Genomic DNA, 15,303 nt, shown 5'->3' on the forward strand with positions numbered 1-15,303 from the left:
ATATCCTGCGCTTTCTGTCCATTCTTTTGAAATTGTGTATTGTCCTACAGTAAATTCTCTATGAAGGATGAGGAAGAGATCCTGCAGGTTGTCCTACAGGAAAATGGCCCTGAAAATCCTGTGGGACTTTTTTGTAAGGGAACCTACAATTTAAAAGTGAAAAACACAACAAACTTTAGCTCTATAGCAACATAACCCATGGTAATATTGTTTTATGTAATTTATAGAGTAGATGTATAGTTCCTACAAATTATCAACGTCTCAATGATTCACATTGCTAAACCAGCACAGGGGGGTCACCTGCTCTACCCCCTGCTTCTCCTTATACGCTGTCTGCCTAGAAAAGTATGATCACTTACGATAAAATCAGCTTTATCATTATCCACTCGGTGAAAGAATGGTTTAAACTTTTTACACGAGCAATAAATGCAAGGGTTTAAGTTTAAGATTTAAATGAACTGCATTGCAAGTCAAAGCCATGTATACTACAGCAGTATACTGCCACTTAGTGATTGAATTCGAAATTACAACCCATCCGGAACTAAAAGACTCCGAATAAATATACAGGGGAATTTAACGACAGGACAGCATATTGACGTCGGTGTTACATTGTTATTAGTCCGTGTTTCCGCAAATGTGGTCGAGGTAACATCAGCTAATCGACATGCTAGCTAACTAATGGGGGTTGCGAAACATTGAAATTGGCTTGATCAACTGACAAAGGCATTTTAGTATGCACCGAAGACGGGTATTAGGATTACGCCACCTGTTGTGCTCTTTTATGACAACCTATAGCTAACGTTATTGATTGTTGTTGGTTAACTAACTTTGGAAGCTGCTAGCTATGTATTGTTACAGCTGTTAAGTCTTTGTTGAATTAAATTAGAATTAGAGTAAGTCTCCATACGGAGGGAGATCATGGCGACTCGTAAACAGAAAAAGATGATAAGATACGTGGAAGATAGCAGTTTAATGAAGCTGAAGTCCTACTTCCGGAAACACTCCGACCTCGACGTCAACTTCTCCCAGGGTAAAAAGCGCAGGACTCCCCTGCATCTGGTCTGCTCGCTCCGTGATGACGCCATCCTTCGGCTTTTGTTGAAGTATGGAGCCAACATCCTTCAGAAAGACAAGAAAGGGGACACGCCCCTACCCATTGCTGCTAACAAGGCTCTGAAACATGGCAAAAGAGGTGAAGGTCTGCCAGTATTACTAACAACAAAAAGATGCAGCTAGGATAAAACATGCCTTCTAACCTATTTTTTTTTATCCCCTTTTATCATGTAGTTTAGGATGACCTCGTCTTGCCCCTTCAAAAGAGTTGCCCAGATGCCATGGGTGCACCAAATAATGCAGGAATTACACCTCGGGACCTGCTGCAATGGATGAAATTTGAGAAGGTATGAATGTCTCTGCCATATGCATGTGTAATATGTGTTTTAGGAGAGAGCTAGGACATGATTGTATGGTGTGTACATCCTTGAGAACTGTTTCTGATGTTACTTTTCTCCCAAAGACTGCACCTAGGGAAAAGTCTTCAAAAGGGACAGACGCTGAGAAAGTGGCAAGAGAAGCTCATTGGGGAATGCCAGGATGAGATTTTTGAAACATTTGGACAATATGATGGTAATATTTCACTCTTGAATAATTTGATTTAAATAATTGTACATCGTCATATTTATGTTTTTTTTTTTTCAGCAGATGATTTATTTGCGGAAGATACCAATGAGGAGGACTTTCAAGACTGGGCAGATAGAATTAGACAGGAGTATGTCACTAAACAGCATGCAGAGGCTCAAAGACTGGCATCCTCAGGTTTTCATGGGAAGAGGAAGAAAGAGGTGGATGAGGAGGATCGGGCTAACAGAGAGCTGCATGAGAGGCTACAGAGGGAGCATGAAGAGTACCTGGCGCGTGCCGCACAGAAAGAGGAGGAGACGCGTCAGGGGAAGAAGCGGCGCTACGAGGAGCGATGTGCAGATACCTTCAACACTGACACTGCAGCAGCGGCCACCACAAAACTGAGTTATCGGGACATCCCCTGGCCGGCACCAAAGGGCTCAGTGGAGGAGATGGTGGAGGTGATTGCATGGTGCAGATAGGAAAGACATGCCAGTGTTCTGTAAACTCCTCAGGCGCCAGCAGACCATTTGGCACCCGGATAGGTTTGCCCAGCGCTGTGGGACCCGGCTGGAGGAGGGAGACAAGCAGAGGATCCTGGAAACTGTCACTGCTCTCTCACAGGAGCTCAATAGACTGTCACCTGAGGCTCTGAGCCAATGTCAGACTGGAAAGGACCTTATGAGACGTTGAACAGTCTGTCGTTTAGCAACTCACGGTCCTGTACATGCAGGGCAGTGGTTGTTTCCAGTGGTGGTCAGTCATTTTGATCTGTCAAAACTAATTTCCACTTGAAGCACCTAATTTCTTGGATAAACTTGGCTAAGCTTCTTATTCTTGTCACCATGCCAAAGTGTTGAGTGAATGCCATATTTCTCAGTGTTGTGTTGTGTACTTCTCGGCACTAGGACTTGATGTAAGAGATGATGTTGCTAGAGAGAATAAGTGTTTGCCTTGTTACATTTTTCAAATTAGTTAAAAATAAATAACCTGTTATATCTTGATCGCATAAGTGTTGCTTGAATCAATACTTGGAGGAGGCACATTTGGCAGCAAACCGCCATGAATCTTTATGCACACCTCTTAGGGGTGCAACATTTATCCATTATTGGCAAAGGTTTTGCCAAGTTGGTTAGGGATCATTGATGGACACTGGACATCAATCTGTCATGTTATGTTACTGATTTTTAAGCTGTCGGAACAGAGAATATTTGTATACACAGATGTTGAAACAAGTTATGTAAAGCCTGTGTATAGACAAAATGATTTATCAAACATGTAAGATAACATCCAATACCAATATTTAGTGAACACTTACGCATTAAATTCTAATGGTGTACATTAGTAAGTGTTACTAGCATCATTAATAATATTGATAATGTCATGGTAACCCGGCCCTGCCTTATTCACAAGTTCTGCATGTTACCTAACTGAAATTCTGAAGCTATTTGGGTTAAGGATTCAAAAAGATCAATGATGGGGATCAAAAGAACCATGATGACACAAACTGCACAATTCACTAGACTAAGTCAGAGTGCTGATGAGATCAAAGTGGGTAAGAAAATGTAAAAAGAAAAAAGATCACAGTAAGTAAACAGTTTGACACTTGACTTGATTTAAAAAGAGAACCTATTGGACAGCATTTATTAACCTACCACCACCTACAATCCTTATACAGGCCTACACACACAAAGAAAGGGCAGATGGTTCACCCTAATTTGAATGATGGAACTGAATAAATGAAAGGACGCTCTGGTTGCCAGATTTTATACAATCCCCCAAACTAAATGATAGCTGTAAGGCAATTTCGCCCTCCATATAAGCTAGCATAAAAAATGAACATTCAAATAGAAATTAATCTACAATTCTCTGTGTTTTTGGAAATATTATAGACATACATTGACTGTACTAGGCCTAATGGCTGTGTGTTTATTTATATATTGTCAGAAAGGCTCATAGCCTATGAGTCATAGGCTTTATTGAAAATAATGTGGTATTTTCGTATTGGTAATTTCGCTATCAAAGTGTATTATTATTTGAGTGTATAGACTATAGTGGGTGTAGGCCATACCCTACCTTTATACACTTTTGATAATAGCGGCGTATACTCGGGTGTCAAGATTCAATTTGAGGACTAAAATATAAATATCTGGCAACTTGCAGGCACGCTCGTACTATATAGGCAGCCAACATACTGCGATTAAAGGAAAGTATTTTATTTATAATTACCCACATTTTAACCTGTACTTTTTATGTACAATATTGGATATTGTCTTCTGGCATGACTGAAATATATTTTTCTTTTCTATTTTGCATAATGAGCAATCTTACACATAGCATTGCGACGGGGATATAGTTGACTCTTTGTGATAGCGACACAGGATGACGCGTATTATCTGACACGCTCGATAAAATATGTGCGAAGCGATAGAAGGGTGAGGGTGTATTGTTTGTTTTCTTACAATTTAGCAGACCTAATGATCTAGTGTAAGAGCTCGAGCGTTATTATCGATGAAATAACTAATAGGCAGAGTAATTATGCCAAATTGAGAGAGCTCATACTCGATACAATGTATTAATTTTCGGAAACGTTATTGCGGAGCTTGGCATTATAGACACCGGCAGAGTTGTGATTTTGCGTTGGTATGATTTATTGGATGCAACTACTGCTACAGTTGTCGTAGAGTGAATTAATAGGCCGGAGGAGATTTCGTCAGCAAGGTGCCGGTGGCAGATAAGATGGGGTCGGTGTTCCGAAGTGAAGAGATGTGCTTGGCGCAGTTATTTCTACAGTCCGGTTCAGCATACGATTGCATAAGTGAGCTGGGAGAAATGGGTCTGGTCGAGTTTCGAGATGTAAGTAGGCTATTGCACTTGTCTGTCGGGCCAATGTGCAGACTTGCAATGCAATAATAGAAGCATAGTGTATATCAGTTAGTTAGGCCTACTCAGTGTCTGTCAGTTGTCAATTATATGTCAGGACCAAAACTGTTCTTTGTGTGTGTCTGTCTGTCTGTATCGGACTACCAGTGCACCCAGGGTTATGCCTAAGTGTGTCTATCAGTCCAGTTAATGTGCTACTCGTGGATCAATTATTTGTAAAAAATAAAATACAATGTAGCACAAACTGATTAAGCAAATCAATAAAAGCCTTATTTGATCACATATCCCCCTATTCTGTGATTGTCTGGTAGTCATGATGGAGGTCTCTATGCAACTACATATGGTTTGTCTGTCTATATAATTCAGGGGCTCCAAAAACCTGTTACCCATGTACCTTGCTCACTGGGTTTGTTTAATTTCATTGTTGTGACCTAACCTAGATTTCAAAAGCAAATTCATTTGGACCTTTCAAAATTAAATGTTGATATTTAGATGAAATATTCTGCAAAATAAAATGGACTGGAAAGGAATCTATTTCATAAACTCCAGGATGTGAGTATTGGGCCTCCTGGCAAAGTCACTGACCACTGTGCTCCTCTGGTTTCAGATCAACCCCAGTGTCAACTCGTTCCAGCGACGCTTCGTCAGCGAAATCAAGAGATGTGAAGAGATGGAGAGAATTCTGGGTGAGGTCACTGAGATGGACACTAGACCAAGACTACTACTACCATACTAATTTGAGGATCCTAATTTGAGCCAGTTTGCTACAGCGGGAAAATAATTCTGCATATTTTTTTTCATTTAACTAGGCAAGTCAGTTCTTATTTTCAACAACAGCCTCAGAACAGTGGGTTAGCAGCCTTGTTCAGGGGCAGAATGACAGATTTTTACCTTGTCAGCTCAGGGATTTGAACTTGCAACCTTTTGGTTACTAGGCCACCTGCGGCCCCACAATAATCCTGTGAATTATTATGTGAATTATAACTAATGGACATTTTTGTAGGGGTTGATACATTTTTTATTAGGGCAAATCAAGTCTGACATTTCAAAGTGGAAATTACAATCTTTAGAAGCCTTTTTAAACGTAAAATAGACTACAAGTTTGCCTTTCCTGCGGTATAGGAAAATTCTCAACAACAAAAGAGAGATCAAATTAAGATCCTACATCTGTACCTTTGATTTACTGGTGCGGTTTGATCAAGCTCTGGTTACCTCTACAGAGAATTACATATTGCTTTTGGTAACAGCAATGCAGTGGGATTGAATTACAAGTCATTCCGCTGTGAAATACTGGCTTTGTGCTAGATATAGATCTCAGTTGTTCTTCTACAGATAATTTTAGCAAGACCTCTTTATGTTTTGATCAAACATGTCTGGATTTTATAACTGTAAATACTCTGGATGTTTCAACAGATCCCCATGATGATTGTCTGTTCTTTTGTGCTCAATCAGTGTTTGTTTATCTGATTAAACAATTAAAAAACGTTTTTTTTTCTTTATACAGGGTACCTTTTGAGAGAGATCCGAAAGGCAAATATTGCTGTGCCAGAAGATGATGAAATCTGTCCAGTCGCCCCTCCCCCCAAACATGTCCTTGAAATCATGGTAGGTCTGAGATTCTGTTCGTCATGTAATGAACGAGTGCTGTGGTTGATGTTCACTGTGGATGAATCGCTGAGTTGGTAAATGTTTGAAGATAGTATTGACCATGTGTGGTTTAGGGTATTGATTGTGTGTTATTAATGGTTGAGGGGAACTAATTCCCATATGATTGCTGTGGTCAAGGGGTGTTGACCCTGTGTGGTCTGTCTGCTGTGGTCAAGGGGTGTTGACCGTGTGTGGTCTGTCTGCTGTGGTCAAGGGGTGTTGACCCTGTGTGGTCTGTCTGCTGTGGTCAAGGGGTGTTGACCCTGTGTGGTCTGTCTGCTGTGGTCAAGGGGTGTTGACCGTGTGTGGTCTGTCTGCTGTGGTCAAGGGGTGTTGACCGTGTGTGGTCTGTCTGCTGTGGTCAAGGGGTGTTGACCGTGTGTGGTCTGTCTGCTGTGGTCAAGGGGTGTTGACCGTGTGTGGTCTGTCTGCTGTGGTCCCCCAGGAGCAGCTCCAAAGGCTGGAGGTGGAGCTTAGCGAGGTGGCCAGGAACAAAGAGAAGCTGCAGCGGAATCTTCTGGAGCTGACCGAGTACACGCACATGCTGAGGATCACACACACCTTCGTACACAGCCGCTCCCGGGTTAGTGCCGTCATGTCTATTTACACAACTATGACTCCCACCATACACATTACTATCACATACCCTCGCCTCATAACTGCCTAATGCCATTTAAGTGACATATACACTTATCAGACTCACCCTTTGCTCGATTGCCCTCCCAGACACAACTGTCAGTTGACTGTGACACCATATATCGGGTCTTTCTGTCCTCTCTTCATGCGTTGAGTATCCTCATCACCACACACATGAGTATCACCTGACTTTGAACAATGAACATTTGGTCATGTGATTCCACAGCCAATGATGCATGTTTTTTTAGCTTGTAGATTATAGGCCAGGGTTCCCCAACTGGCAGCAACTGGTATTTTCATTCGCCTCCAAGTTTTCTGAGAATTACATATTTTTTAATGTTGGTTGAATTTTCATTGTTGGACATAAAAGACTGTAAAAACACCAGGAAATCGTCTCCAAGGGATTTTCATTTTGTACATCTGTTCCCAAGTATTCCCACGCATAATAGACACGTGATTGTATACAAATGTAAGCAAGGTTTAAAATGATTATGTTTTAGTCACATATTATATCTGTTCGGGCTTCTTGCGGTCAACTTGCAGTCTACAAATCATTTGTCATTATGTTCCGGCCCTCTGACCATCCGCTGAAGAAAGAATTGGCCCGCGGCTGAATCTAGTTGTTGATCCCTGTAATAGGCTACACTTGACAATAGGTGTAGCAATGAATTTCAACCATTATGGAATAACTTTGCTATTACAGATTTACAAAAGGTCTATAAACTAATAACTAACGGTTTATAAACTACTTAAGTACCACTTTAAGACTGACCCTTTTTTCCAATCAAAGGCTACTGGTATTTGTGGGTTGATCATGTAAACCTGGCCTTTCCTTGTATGCAGCATGAGGCCCTTGGCCCCCAGTATGAAGAGTTCCAATCCATTGAGTCAGACTCTGGAGGCTGCACTGGCATGCAGAGACTGGGAGCTAAGCTGGGGTGAGTTTCACAGACAAACATGTATAATAGAAACTCACATAATGTGTAGCTAATCACTGTGAGAGTCAGCTTGAGTAAGTGGTGAGTCCTGAGTGGTAAAGTCTTCCTCTTGGCTGTAGGTTTGTGTCAGGCCTAATCCACCGGGTGAAGGTGGAGGCCTTTGAGCGCATGTTGTGGAGGGTGTGTAAGGGCTACACTATCCTCAGCTATGCAGAGCTGGGCGAGAGCCTTGCTGACCTGGACACTGTGAGTAGAAATAGAAAGAAATACGGATTTCAGAAATCTATGCTTACCGTTATGTCATTTTTGGGGGGAATAAGACACATATAATATGTATTGTGTGTGTGTACCTTACAGGGTGAGATCAGCAAAAATGTCGTGTTCCTTATCTCATTCTGGGGAGACCAGATTGGACAGAAGGTCCAAAAGATCTGCGATTGGTATCTATGCTTTTGCCAGCACAAAACACAAAACCATCCATTGCATGCACACTTCTTCATCTCTTAACCTGTTGAGGACAGATGTTCCGCTAGCCAACAGCCAATGGCATCGCACGGCGTGAAATACAAAACCAACTAAAATACCACAATTCAATTTTCTCAAACAATCAACTATTTTACACCATTTTAAAGATAAGACTCTCGTTAATCTAACCACATTGTCCGATTTCAAAAAGGCTTTACAGCGAAAGCAGAACATTAGATTATGTCAGGAGAGTACCCTGCCAAAAATAATCACACAGCCATTTTCAAACCAAGCATATATGTCACAAAAACCCAAACACACAGCTAAATGCAGCACTAACCTTTGATGATCTTCATCAGATGACACTCCTAGGACATTATGTTATACAATACATGCATGTTTGCTGTTCTTCGTCAGAATGCACTCCCATGACTTCTACTTCAACAACAAATGTTGTTTTGTTTCCAAATAATCCATAGTTATATCCAAATACCTCCGTTTTGTTCGAAGGGTAACGCGCGAGCGCATTTCGTGACAAAAAAATTCGAAATATTCCATTACCGTACTTAGAAGCATGTCAAACGCTGTTTAAAATACATTTTTATGCAATTTTTCTCGTAAAATAGCGATAATATTCCAACCGGGCAACGTTGTATTCATTCAAAGAGAGAAAGAAAAAAATGGCGAGTTCTCGTGACCACGCATCTCCAGTCTCACTGTCCCCAGGCTGACCACTTACAAACTCTGCTCCTATACTTTGCCCAGAGACAGCAGACACCCCATTCCACTTTCTGGCGGCTTTAGAGAGCCAATGGAAGCCTTAGAAGGTGTCACGTAACAGCTCAGATGCTGTAATTTCAATAGAGATGCAACAGAAGGACAACAAATTGTCAGACAGGGCACTTCCTGCATGGAATCTTCTCAGGTTTTTGCCTGCCATATGAGTTCTGTTACACTCACAGACACCATTCAAACAGTTTTAGAAACGTTAGAGTGTTTTCTATCCACATATACTTATAATATGCATATTCTAGTTTCTGGGCAGGAGTAGTAACCAGATTAAATCGAGTACGTTTTTTATCCGGCCGTGAAAATACTGCCCCCTATCCCAAAGAAGTTTTAAGGCCTGTGTCTCTCATTGATCTGTATCAGTGATATTTTTGTATCCTTTTCTTCCAGTTACCACTGTCACCTTTACCCCCACCCTGAGAATGACGAGGAGAGGGCAGATGTAATGGACAGCCTAAGGACACGCATGCTGGACTTGAACAATGTACGGGCAATTGCCAGGGCATTACCCATATGTCTGTCTGTCTGTCTGTCTGTCTGTCTGTCTGTCTGTCTCTGTCTGTCTGTCTGTCTGTCTGTCTGTCTGTCTGTCTGTCTGTCTGTCTGTCTGTCTGTCTGTCTGTCTGTCTGTCTGTCTGTCTGTCTGTCTGCATAGACACTAGTTATAAGACCTTATGCAAATACTTGAACATATCAAATCTTGTAACTGTCCCCTGGCACCACCAGGTGCTCCACCGCACTGAGGAGTACCTGAGGCAGGGGCTGCAGAAGGCCTCAGAGTCGGCCTTCACCTGGGTAGTGCAAGTGAAGAAGATGAAGGCCATCTACCACATCCTCAACCTGAGTAGCTTTGACGTCACCAACAAGTGTCTCATTGCTGAGGTGTGGTGCCCTGTCAATGACCTGACCAACCTGCGGGGGGCGTTGGAGGAAGGCTCGGTGAGTGAGGCTGTTGAGGATACCATAGTCCTACAGATACAGTAGTTTGTTTTGTCAAATCTGGCAGTAGTGTGTATAAATGTAATACATGCTATTTTCCCTTTTCAGAGAAAAGGTGATGCCACTGTACCATCCTTTGTAAACCGAATCCCAAGCAACGACACACCACCTACGCTCTTGAGAACAAACAAGTTCACCTCCGGCTTTCAGAGTATTGTGGAGGCTTACGGGGTTGGAGACTACAGGGAGGCTAGTCCAGGTGAGTACAGATTCAATAGACCAGTGGAGGCTGCTGAGGGAAGGATGGCTCATAGTAATGGCTGGAACGGAATCAATGGAATAGCATCAACCACATGGAGGACCATGTGTTTGATATATTTGATACCATTCCACTAATTCCGCTCCACCCATTACCACGAGCCCGCCACCAACCTCCTGTGCAGTCGACAGACAAACCTACAGGTAGGCTAGTTTGGAACACTTTAGACACAACATTTAGGCAAGCTCAGGTGAGCACTATTAGAGTGATTCCTCATGAAACCCAGACAAAAAAATACTGTACCATGATTATGGGGATATTCACGAAATGTGATCCATAGAATAGTCCTTTGGAGGAAGCACTGTTGAAATATATTTGATATTTTTATCTATCTTATTTAATAAAGTTGGCATATTTATTCAATTTTGGCCTTACCCAGGCCTCCTTTAAGACTCCATAGTGTTTCGTCTGTAGGTGCTGCAAAGCAAACATTGGTGTCATATGAAGCTTTACTGCTTGCTCTGTAATATGAGTAGTATTTTTATTTCATAAACCTTTTTTTTTTTACATTAATTAATGTTGAGAAATATAAACATGAATATTGAAAATGTACCAATTTTGATTTGGAAAAGTACTCAATATATTGTTGAACATAATATACTCTACTGGCATATCAAAGTTCCAGAGTGGGATCATCATTCCTGCTTTTAGAATTATGATCCAATTTGTAAGCATTACCAACAGAGTGAATGTGAAAATAGTTTCAAAATGGCCACCCTCAGCTGGTGATTTGCAGAGTGTGCAATGATAAAGGTAAAAGGAGGGCTATGATTGGTTACATTGTCGTCTATGCCAATTTCTCTATATAAAATGGGCCATAATTTCAAAACTAGCAGAGATCCCACTCTTGAACTTTGATATCCCAGTACAGTATATTATGATCAACAATATATACAAAAATTTGCCAAGTTAAAAATGTCATATTTTCAATGACACCAATTTTTGTTATGTAGCATCTACAGATAAAACATTATGGTGTCTTAAAGGAGGCATGGGTAAAGCCAAAATGTCATAAATATGCCAACCTTGAGTAATTATTTCTCAATTAGGCTTTTAAATACAAATGTAAAATATATGTCAACAATCCTTTCTCCAAAGGACTATTGTATGGATAAAATTTCATGAAAATCCCCCAAATCGTTTTTGTCTGGGTTTCATGAGGACTCATTATAGGATTACAATTACGACTAACCAATACATGTAATGCAGACTAGTCAGGTTGAGCACAGTTATGGGAATAAATGAAAGCTAGTTGTCCATGCTGATCATTTTTAGCATTGGGCCAGTAACTGAAAGGTTACAGGTTCGAATCCCCAATCCGACTAGGTGAAAAATCTGTCGATGTGGCCCTTAAACCTAATTGCTCCTGTAAGTCGCTCTGGATAAGAGTGCCTGCTTAATGACTAAAATGTTAAATGTATCTCTGCTTGGCAGTTCCCTACACCATCATTACGTTCCCCTTCCTGTTTGCGGTCATGTTTGGGGACCTTGGTCATGGTGTGGTCATGGCATGCTTTGCCCTGTGGATGGTGTTGAAAGAGAAGAGCCACAAGCACAAGCGCTCTGATAATGAGGTGAGAGCGTTTTGAGTGCAATTTCTATCAAATTCAACTGTGTTTTTGTGGTTGTCTTGATTTTGATGTACTGCCATGAATGTTGGTCTTGGTTTCTGTGTTGTCCTCAGATCTGGACAGTGTTCTTTGAGGGACGTTATATCATACTAATGATGGGCCTTTTCTCTGTGTACACGGGGCTGATCTACAATGACTGCTTCTCCAAGTCACTCAACATATTTGGCTCAGGCTGGAGTGTTAGGGCTATGTTCACAGATCAGCAGTGGACGTGAGTGATCAAACCGAACACACAAAAACATGCGCATTAGTACATTCCCAAGCACAGTATGCACAGAATAGATGGTCAGTGTGCCTGTCGATGTGAACATATCGTTTTAATTTAGCTGTAACTGACTGAGGTTATTGTACTCATATTCACCTCTTATTCCAGAAATGAAACTCTCCAAACGAATGCTTTGCTCACCCTTGATCCCAATGTCACTGGTGTCTTTAGTGGACCATACCCCTTTGGCATCGATCCTGTGAGTATACATACACACGACACACAGACATATAGCGATGCTCTCAGATGTTAAACACACAAACCCACAATCACGCACTCTCGCATGTCCCTTCTCATGCCTTTCACTGCTCCCAAATCCCAGAGATTGACATTGTCTGATATTATGTTCATGTTATGCTTTGTGTCACACCCACAGATATGGAACATGGCAGTGAATCGTCTGTCCTTCCTGAACTCCTACAAGATGAAGATGTCCGTCATCATAGGGGTCGTGCACATGAGCTTTGGGGTGGTGCTCAGTGTCTTCAACCATCTGTGAGTGAGCAGTTGGTGGTTCCTAACAGTAGTCACAAAAGCTGAAAAATTCAGAAAGGGTTTCTCTAAATGTAAATCCGTCCTTTCCTCCCCTTCCCTATTCTCTTCCATTTATCGAGGCACTTCAAACATCATTTCAACGTCTACCTGCTGTTCCTCCCTGAGTTGCTGTTCCTGCTCTGTCTGTTTGGCTACCTGGTTTTCATGATCCTCTACAAGTGGCTGGCGTTCGGTGCACGTGACTCCCGCCTGGCCCCCAGCATCCTCATCCACTTCATCAACATGTTCCTAATGCAGGGAGGGGACAACACCCCTCTCTACCCTGGACAGGTGGGTGTTGGGGATGGGGTGATGATTCTGAGGGTTTCTCTGTATCTGAATCTCTGAATGTCTCTTTTGACCATCTATCCATGTGGCTCTGTGTTTGACTGTGTGTATTTTGATCCACAGACTGGGCTGCAGGTCTTCCTGGTGGTAGTGGCTCTGCTGTCTGTGCCTGTGCTACTGTTAGGAAAACCAGTCTACCTCTACTGGCTGCACCGTGGAGGGAAGGGCCTGCGATTGCGCAGGGTGAGTATGGTGGAAAGAGTCATGTATGAGCTTGTTACCCATACGTTTTCAGTAAATAATGTATGTGCACATTTTAATGTCTGTTGTCTGTATTTTAGGGATATGAGAGAGTTCGGCGTGTGAGTGAGGATGATATGTCCCAAGCACCAGCATATGATGATGATGAGGAAGAGGGATTGGATGACCTCATGACCAGCAGAGAGACCCAGCCTAAGGAGGTCAGAACCACAACTGTACATCTGATATACACATTTGAGTACATCACTGTTGTGTTTCTGTCTAATCAATGTATTGTTCATCTTTCAGTTTGACTTTGGGGACGTGTTCCTGCACCAAGCCATCCACACCATAGAGTATTGCCTGGGCTGCATCTCCAACACGGCCTCTTACCTACGTCTCTGGGCCCTCAGTTTGGCCCACGCTCGTAAGTATCGGACTCACTACACCTTTAAAAGGCCACAAGGGGGCAATTACTATCAATTACTGTCTCTATGTTCAGATATTGATCCATACATCTTCCTCTTACTGTGTGTCCATCTATATGTTTGTCAGAGCTTTCCGAGGTGCTGTGGACCATGGTGATGCGTCTGGGCCTCAGGATGACCTCCAGACTGGGGGTGCTGTTTCTGGTACCAGTGTTCAGCCTGTTCGCTGTGCTCACTGTGTCCATCCTGCTGGTCATGGAAGGGCTCTCAGCCTTCCTCCATGCCCTCCGGCTGCACTGGTGAGTCGGTCTTTATACTAAACTACGTGATGCCTTACTGACTGACTCATTCAGTCAGTCAATCAATTACTCTCTGTTAGTCACTCATCTACTCTCACATACTCTCTCATTTCCCAGCGGTCACCTACTCAGTATAATTCAGTATCTTTTAATCATTCGCTTAGTAATTTGTTCTCACATGCATTCATACTGGTTGTTTACATACAGTATGTGAATGCTCTCCTTTCCTAGGGTGGAGTTCCAGAATAAGTTCTATCATGGGACAGGTATCAAGTTTGCCCCCTTCAAGTTCTCCACCTTGCCCTCAGTTTTTGAGCAGGACGGCTTACTGTGACCAGCGACAACCAGATTCACTGGATTTAAACAGGAAAAGATGTACCAGGAAGGATGCTATGAGTTAGAGCAAGATGGCACACTGATGAAGAGGAGAAACTGCAGAGCAGTGCTGGGATGACTTGTAGCAAAGTTTTTCAGCATACGGCTTTTGACACTATTGGCTGCGTTGACTGCCTTACATCATAAATATGTCCATATCAGCTAACCTCAATTCCTGAATTCAGTGGGATTCAAAACTGTTCATCTAGGTCTGTTGATATGTACTTTGTACTGTTCTGGAGTAAGTGATGCTTCTCATGTAATGGCCACATTAAGCCAATTTTGTGGATCCAAGCATTTTATTAGCTTTTTGTAGGAAAGTATTTTTTATTGTTAATTTATTACTTAAGACTCATATTTATCCCTTAAAGTACAGAAAAAATGTTATAGAAGCAACACATAAAGGACAGGAGGTCATATCAAATATCCTGATTTCTAGTGCCATAACAATTTCTTACTGATAATGACAAATGTGAATACCACGGCTGCTAATTGTGCAGCTTTTCACAGTGCTTATCCATGTGAAGACAGCTTTGGACATATAGTACTGTATAATGAATTGTATACTTGTAGATCATGATGTTTCTCCTGTTATTATACACCATGTGGCATTCCTGGGAAGATAAAAGATGACAGCTCAATTATGTATTTTTGCAAACTACATTGCCACAGAGCACTTTTCAAATAACAATGCAGAAATGATTGTACAATAAAAGTCAGCATTTTCACTGATGACTAGTCTTACTGTTGTAATGCGAAATGTTAGGTGCTACTGCTGACAAGACAAATTTCACAGGATTGAAATATTTACAGTTGAAGTCAGAAGTTTACATACACTTAGGTTGGAGTAATTTAAACTCGTTTTTCAACCACTCCACAAATTTCTTGTTAACAAACTATAGTTTTGGCAGGCAAGTCAGTTAGTACATCTACTTTGTGCATGACACAAGTCATTTTTTCAACAATTGTTTACAGACAGATTATTTCACTTATAATTCACTGTATCA

The 15,303-nt window shown here is 41.8% G+C and overlaps 1 protein-coding gene and 1 long non-coding RNA gene across 3 annotated transcripts; both read left to right on the top strand.

Annotated features, from left to right (window-relative positions):
* The first annotated feature begins 613 nt into the window (after positions 1-613).
* LOC106565840 (uncharacterized) lies at positions 614-2,110 on the top strand. Of its 2 annotated transcripts, none has more exons than XR_001319742.3 (4): positions 614-1,192; positions 1,288-1,400; positions 1,517-1,626; positions 1,699-2,110. It is a non-coding gene; the product is annotated as an uncharacterized LOC106565840 (long non-coding RNA). The 2 variants fall into 2 exon arrangements; XR_001319743.3 differs by having other exon boundaries at positions 1,702-2,110.
* Positions 2,111-3,759: 1,649 nt separating this feature from the next.
* LOC106564794 (V-type proton ATPase 116 kDa subunit a 2) lies at positions 3,760-15,031 on the top strand. Its single transcript, XM_014131179.3, has 20 exons — positions 3,760-4,476; positions 5,111-5,189; positions 6,008-6,108; positions 6,596-6,733; positions 7,630-7,724; positions 7,844-7,970; positions 8,082-8,164; positions 9,369-9,462; positions 9,705-9,917; positions 10,026-10,176; positions 11,671-11,810; positions 11,921-12,078; positions 12,241-12,331; positions 12,509-12,627; positions 12,747-12,957; positions 13,078-13,197; positions 13,296-13,415; positions 13,504-13,621; positions 13,750-13,921; positions 14,153-15,031. The coding sequence occupies exons 1-20, from the start codon at positions 4,360-4,362 to the stop codon at positions 14,253-14,255; spliced, it is 2,550 nt and encodes an 849-aa protein (XP_013986654.1). The 5' UTR covers positions 3,760-4,359; the 3' UTR covers positions 14,256-15,031.
* The last annotated feature ends 272 nt before the right edge of the window (positions 15,032-15,303 follow it).

Source organism: Salmo salar, chromosome 01 (genome assembly GCF_965601325.2).
Source record: "Salmo salar chromosome 01, fSalSal1, whole genome shotgun sequence".
Classification (NCBI taxonomy): domain Eukaryota; kingdom Metazoa; phylum Chordata; class Actinopteri; order Salmoniformes; family Salmonidae; genus Salmo; species Salmo salar.

Excerpts from the sequence above, each read along its gene's own strand:
- LOC106564794 (XM_014131179.3), top strand. The coding sequence starts at position 4,360 with ATGGGGTCGGTGTTCCGAAGTGAAGAGATGTGCTTGGCGCAGTTATTT. Across the intron at positions 4,477-5,110 it reads GTCTGGTCGAGTTTCGAGAT|ATCAACCCCAGTGTCAACTC; the intron begins GTAAGTAGGCTA and ends CTCTGGTTTCAG. Across the intron at positions 13,198-13,295 it reads AGGGCCTGCGATTGCGCAGG|GGATATGAGAGAGTTCGGCG; the intron begins GTGAGTATGGTG and ends TCTGTATTTTAG.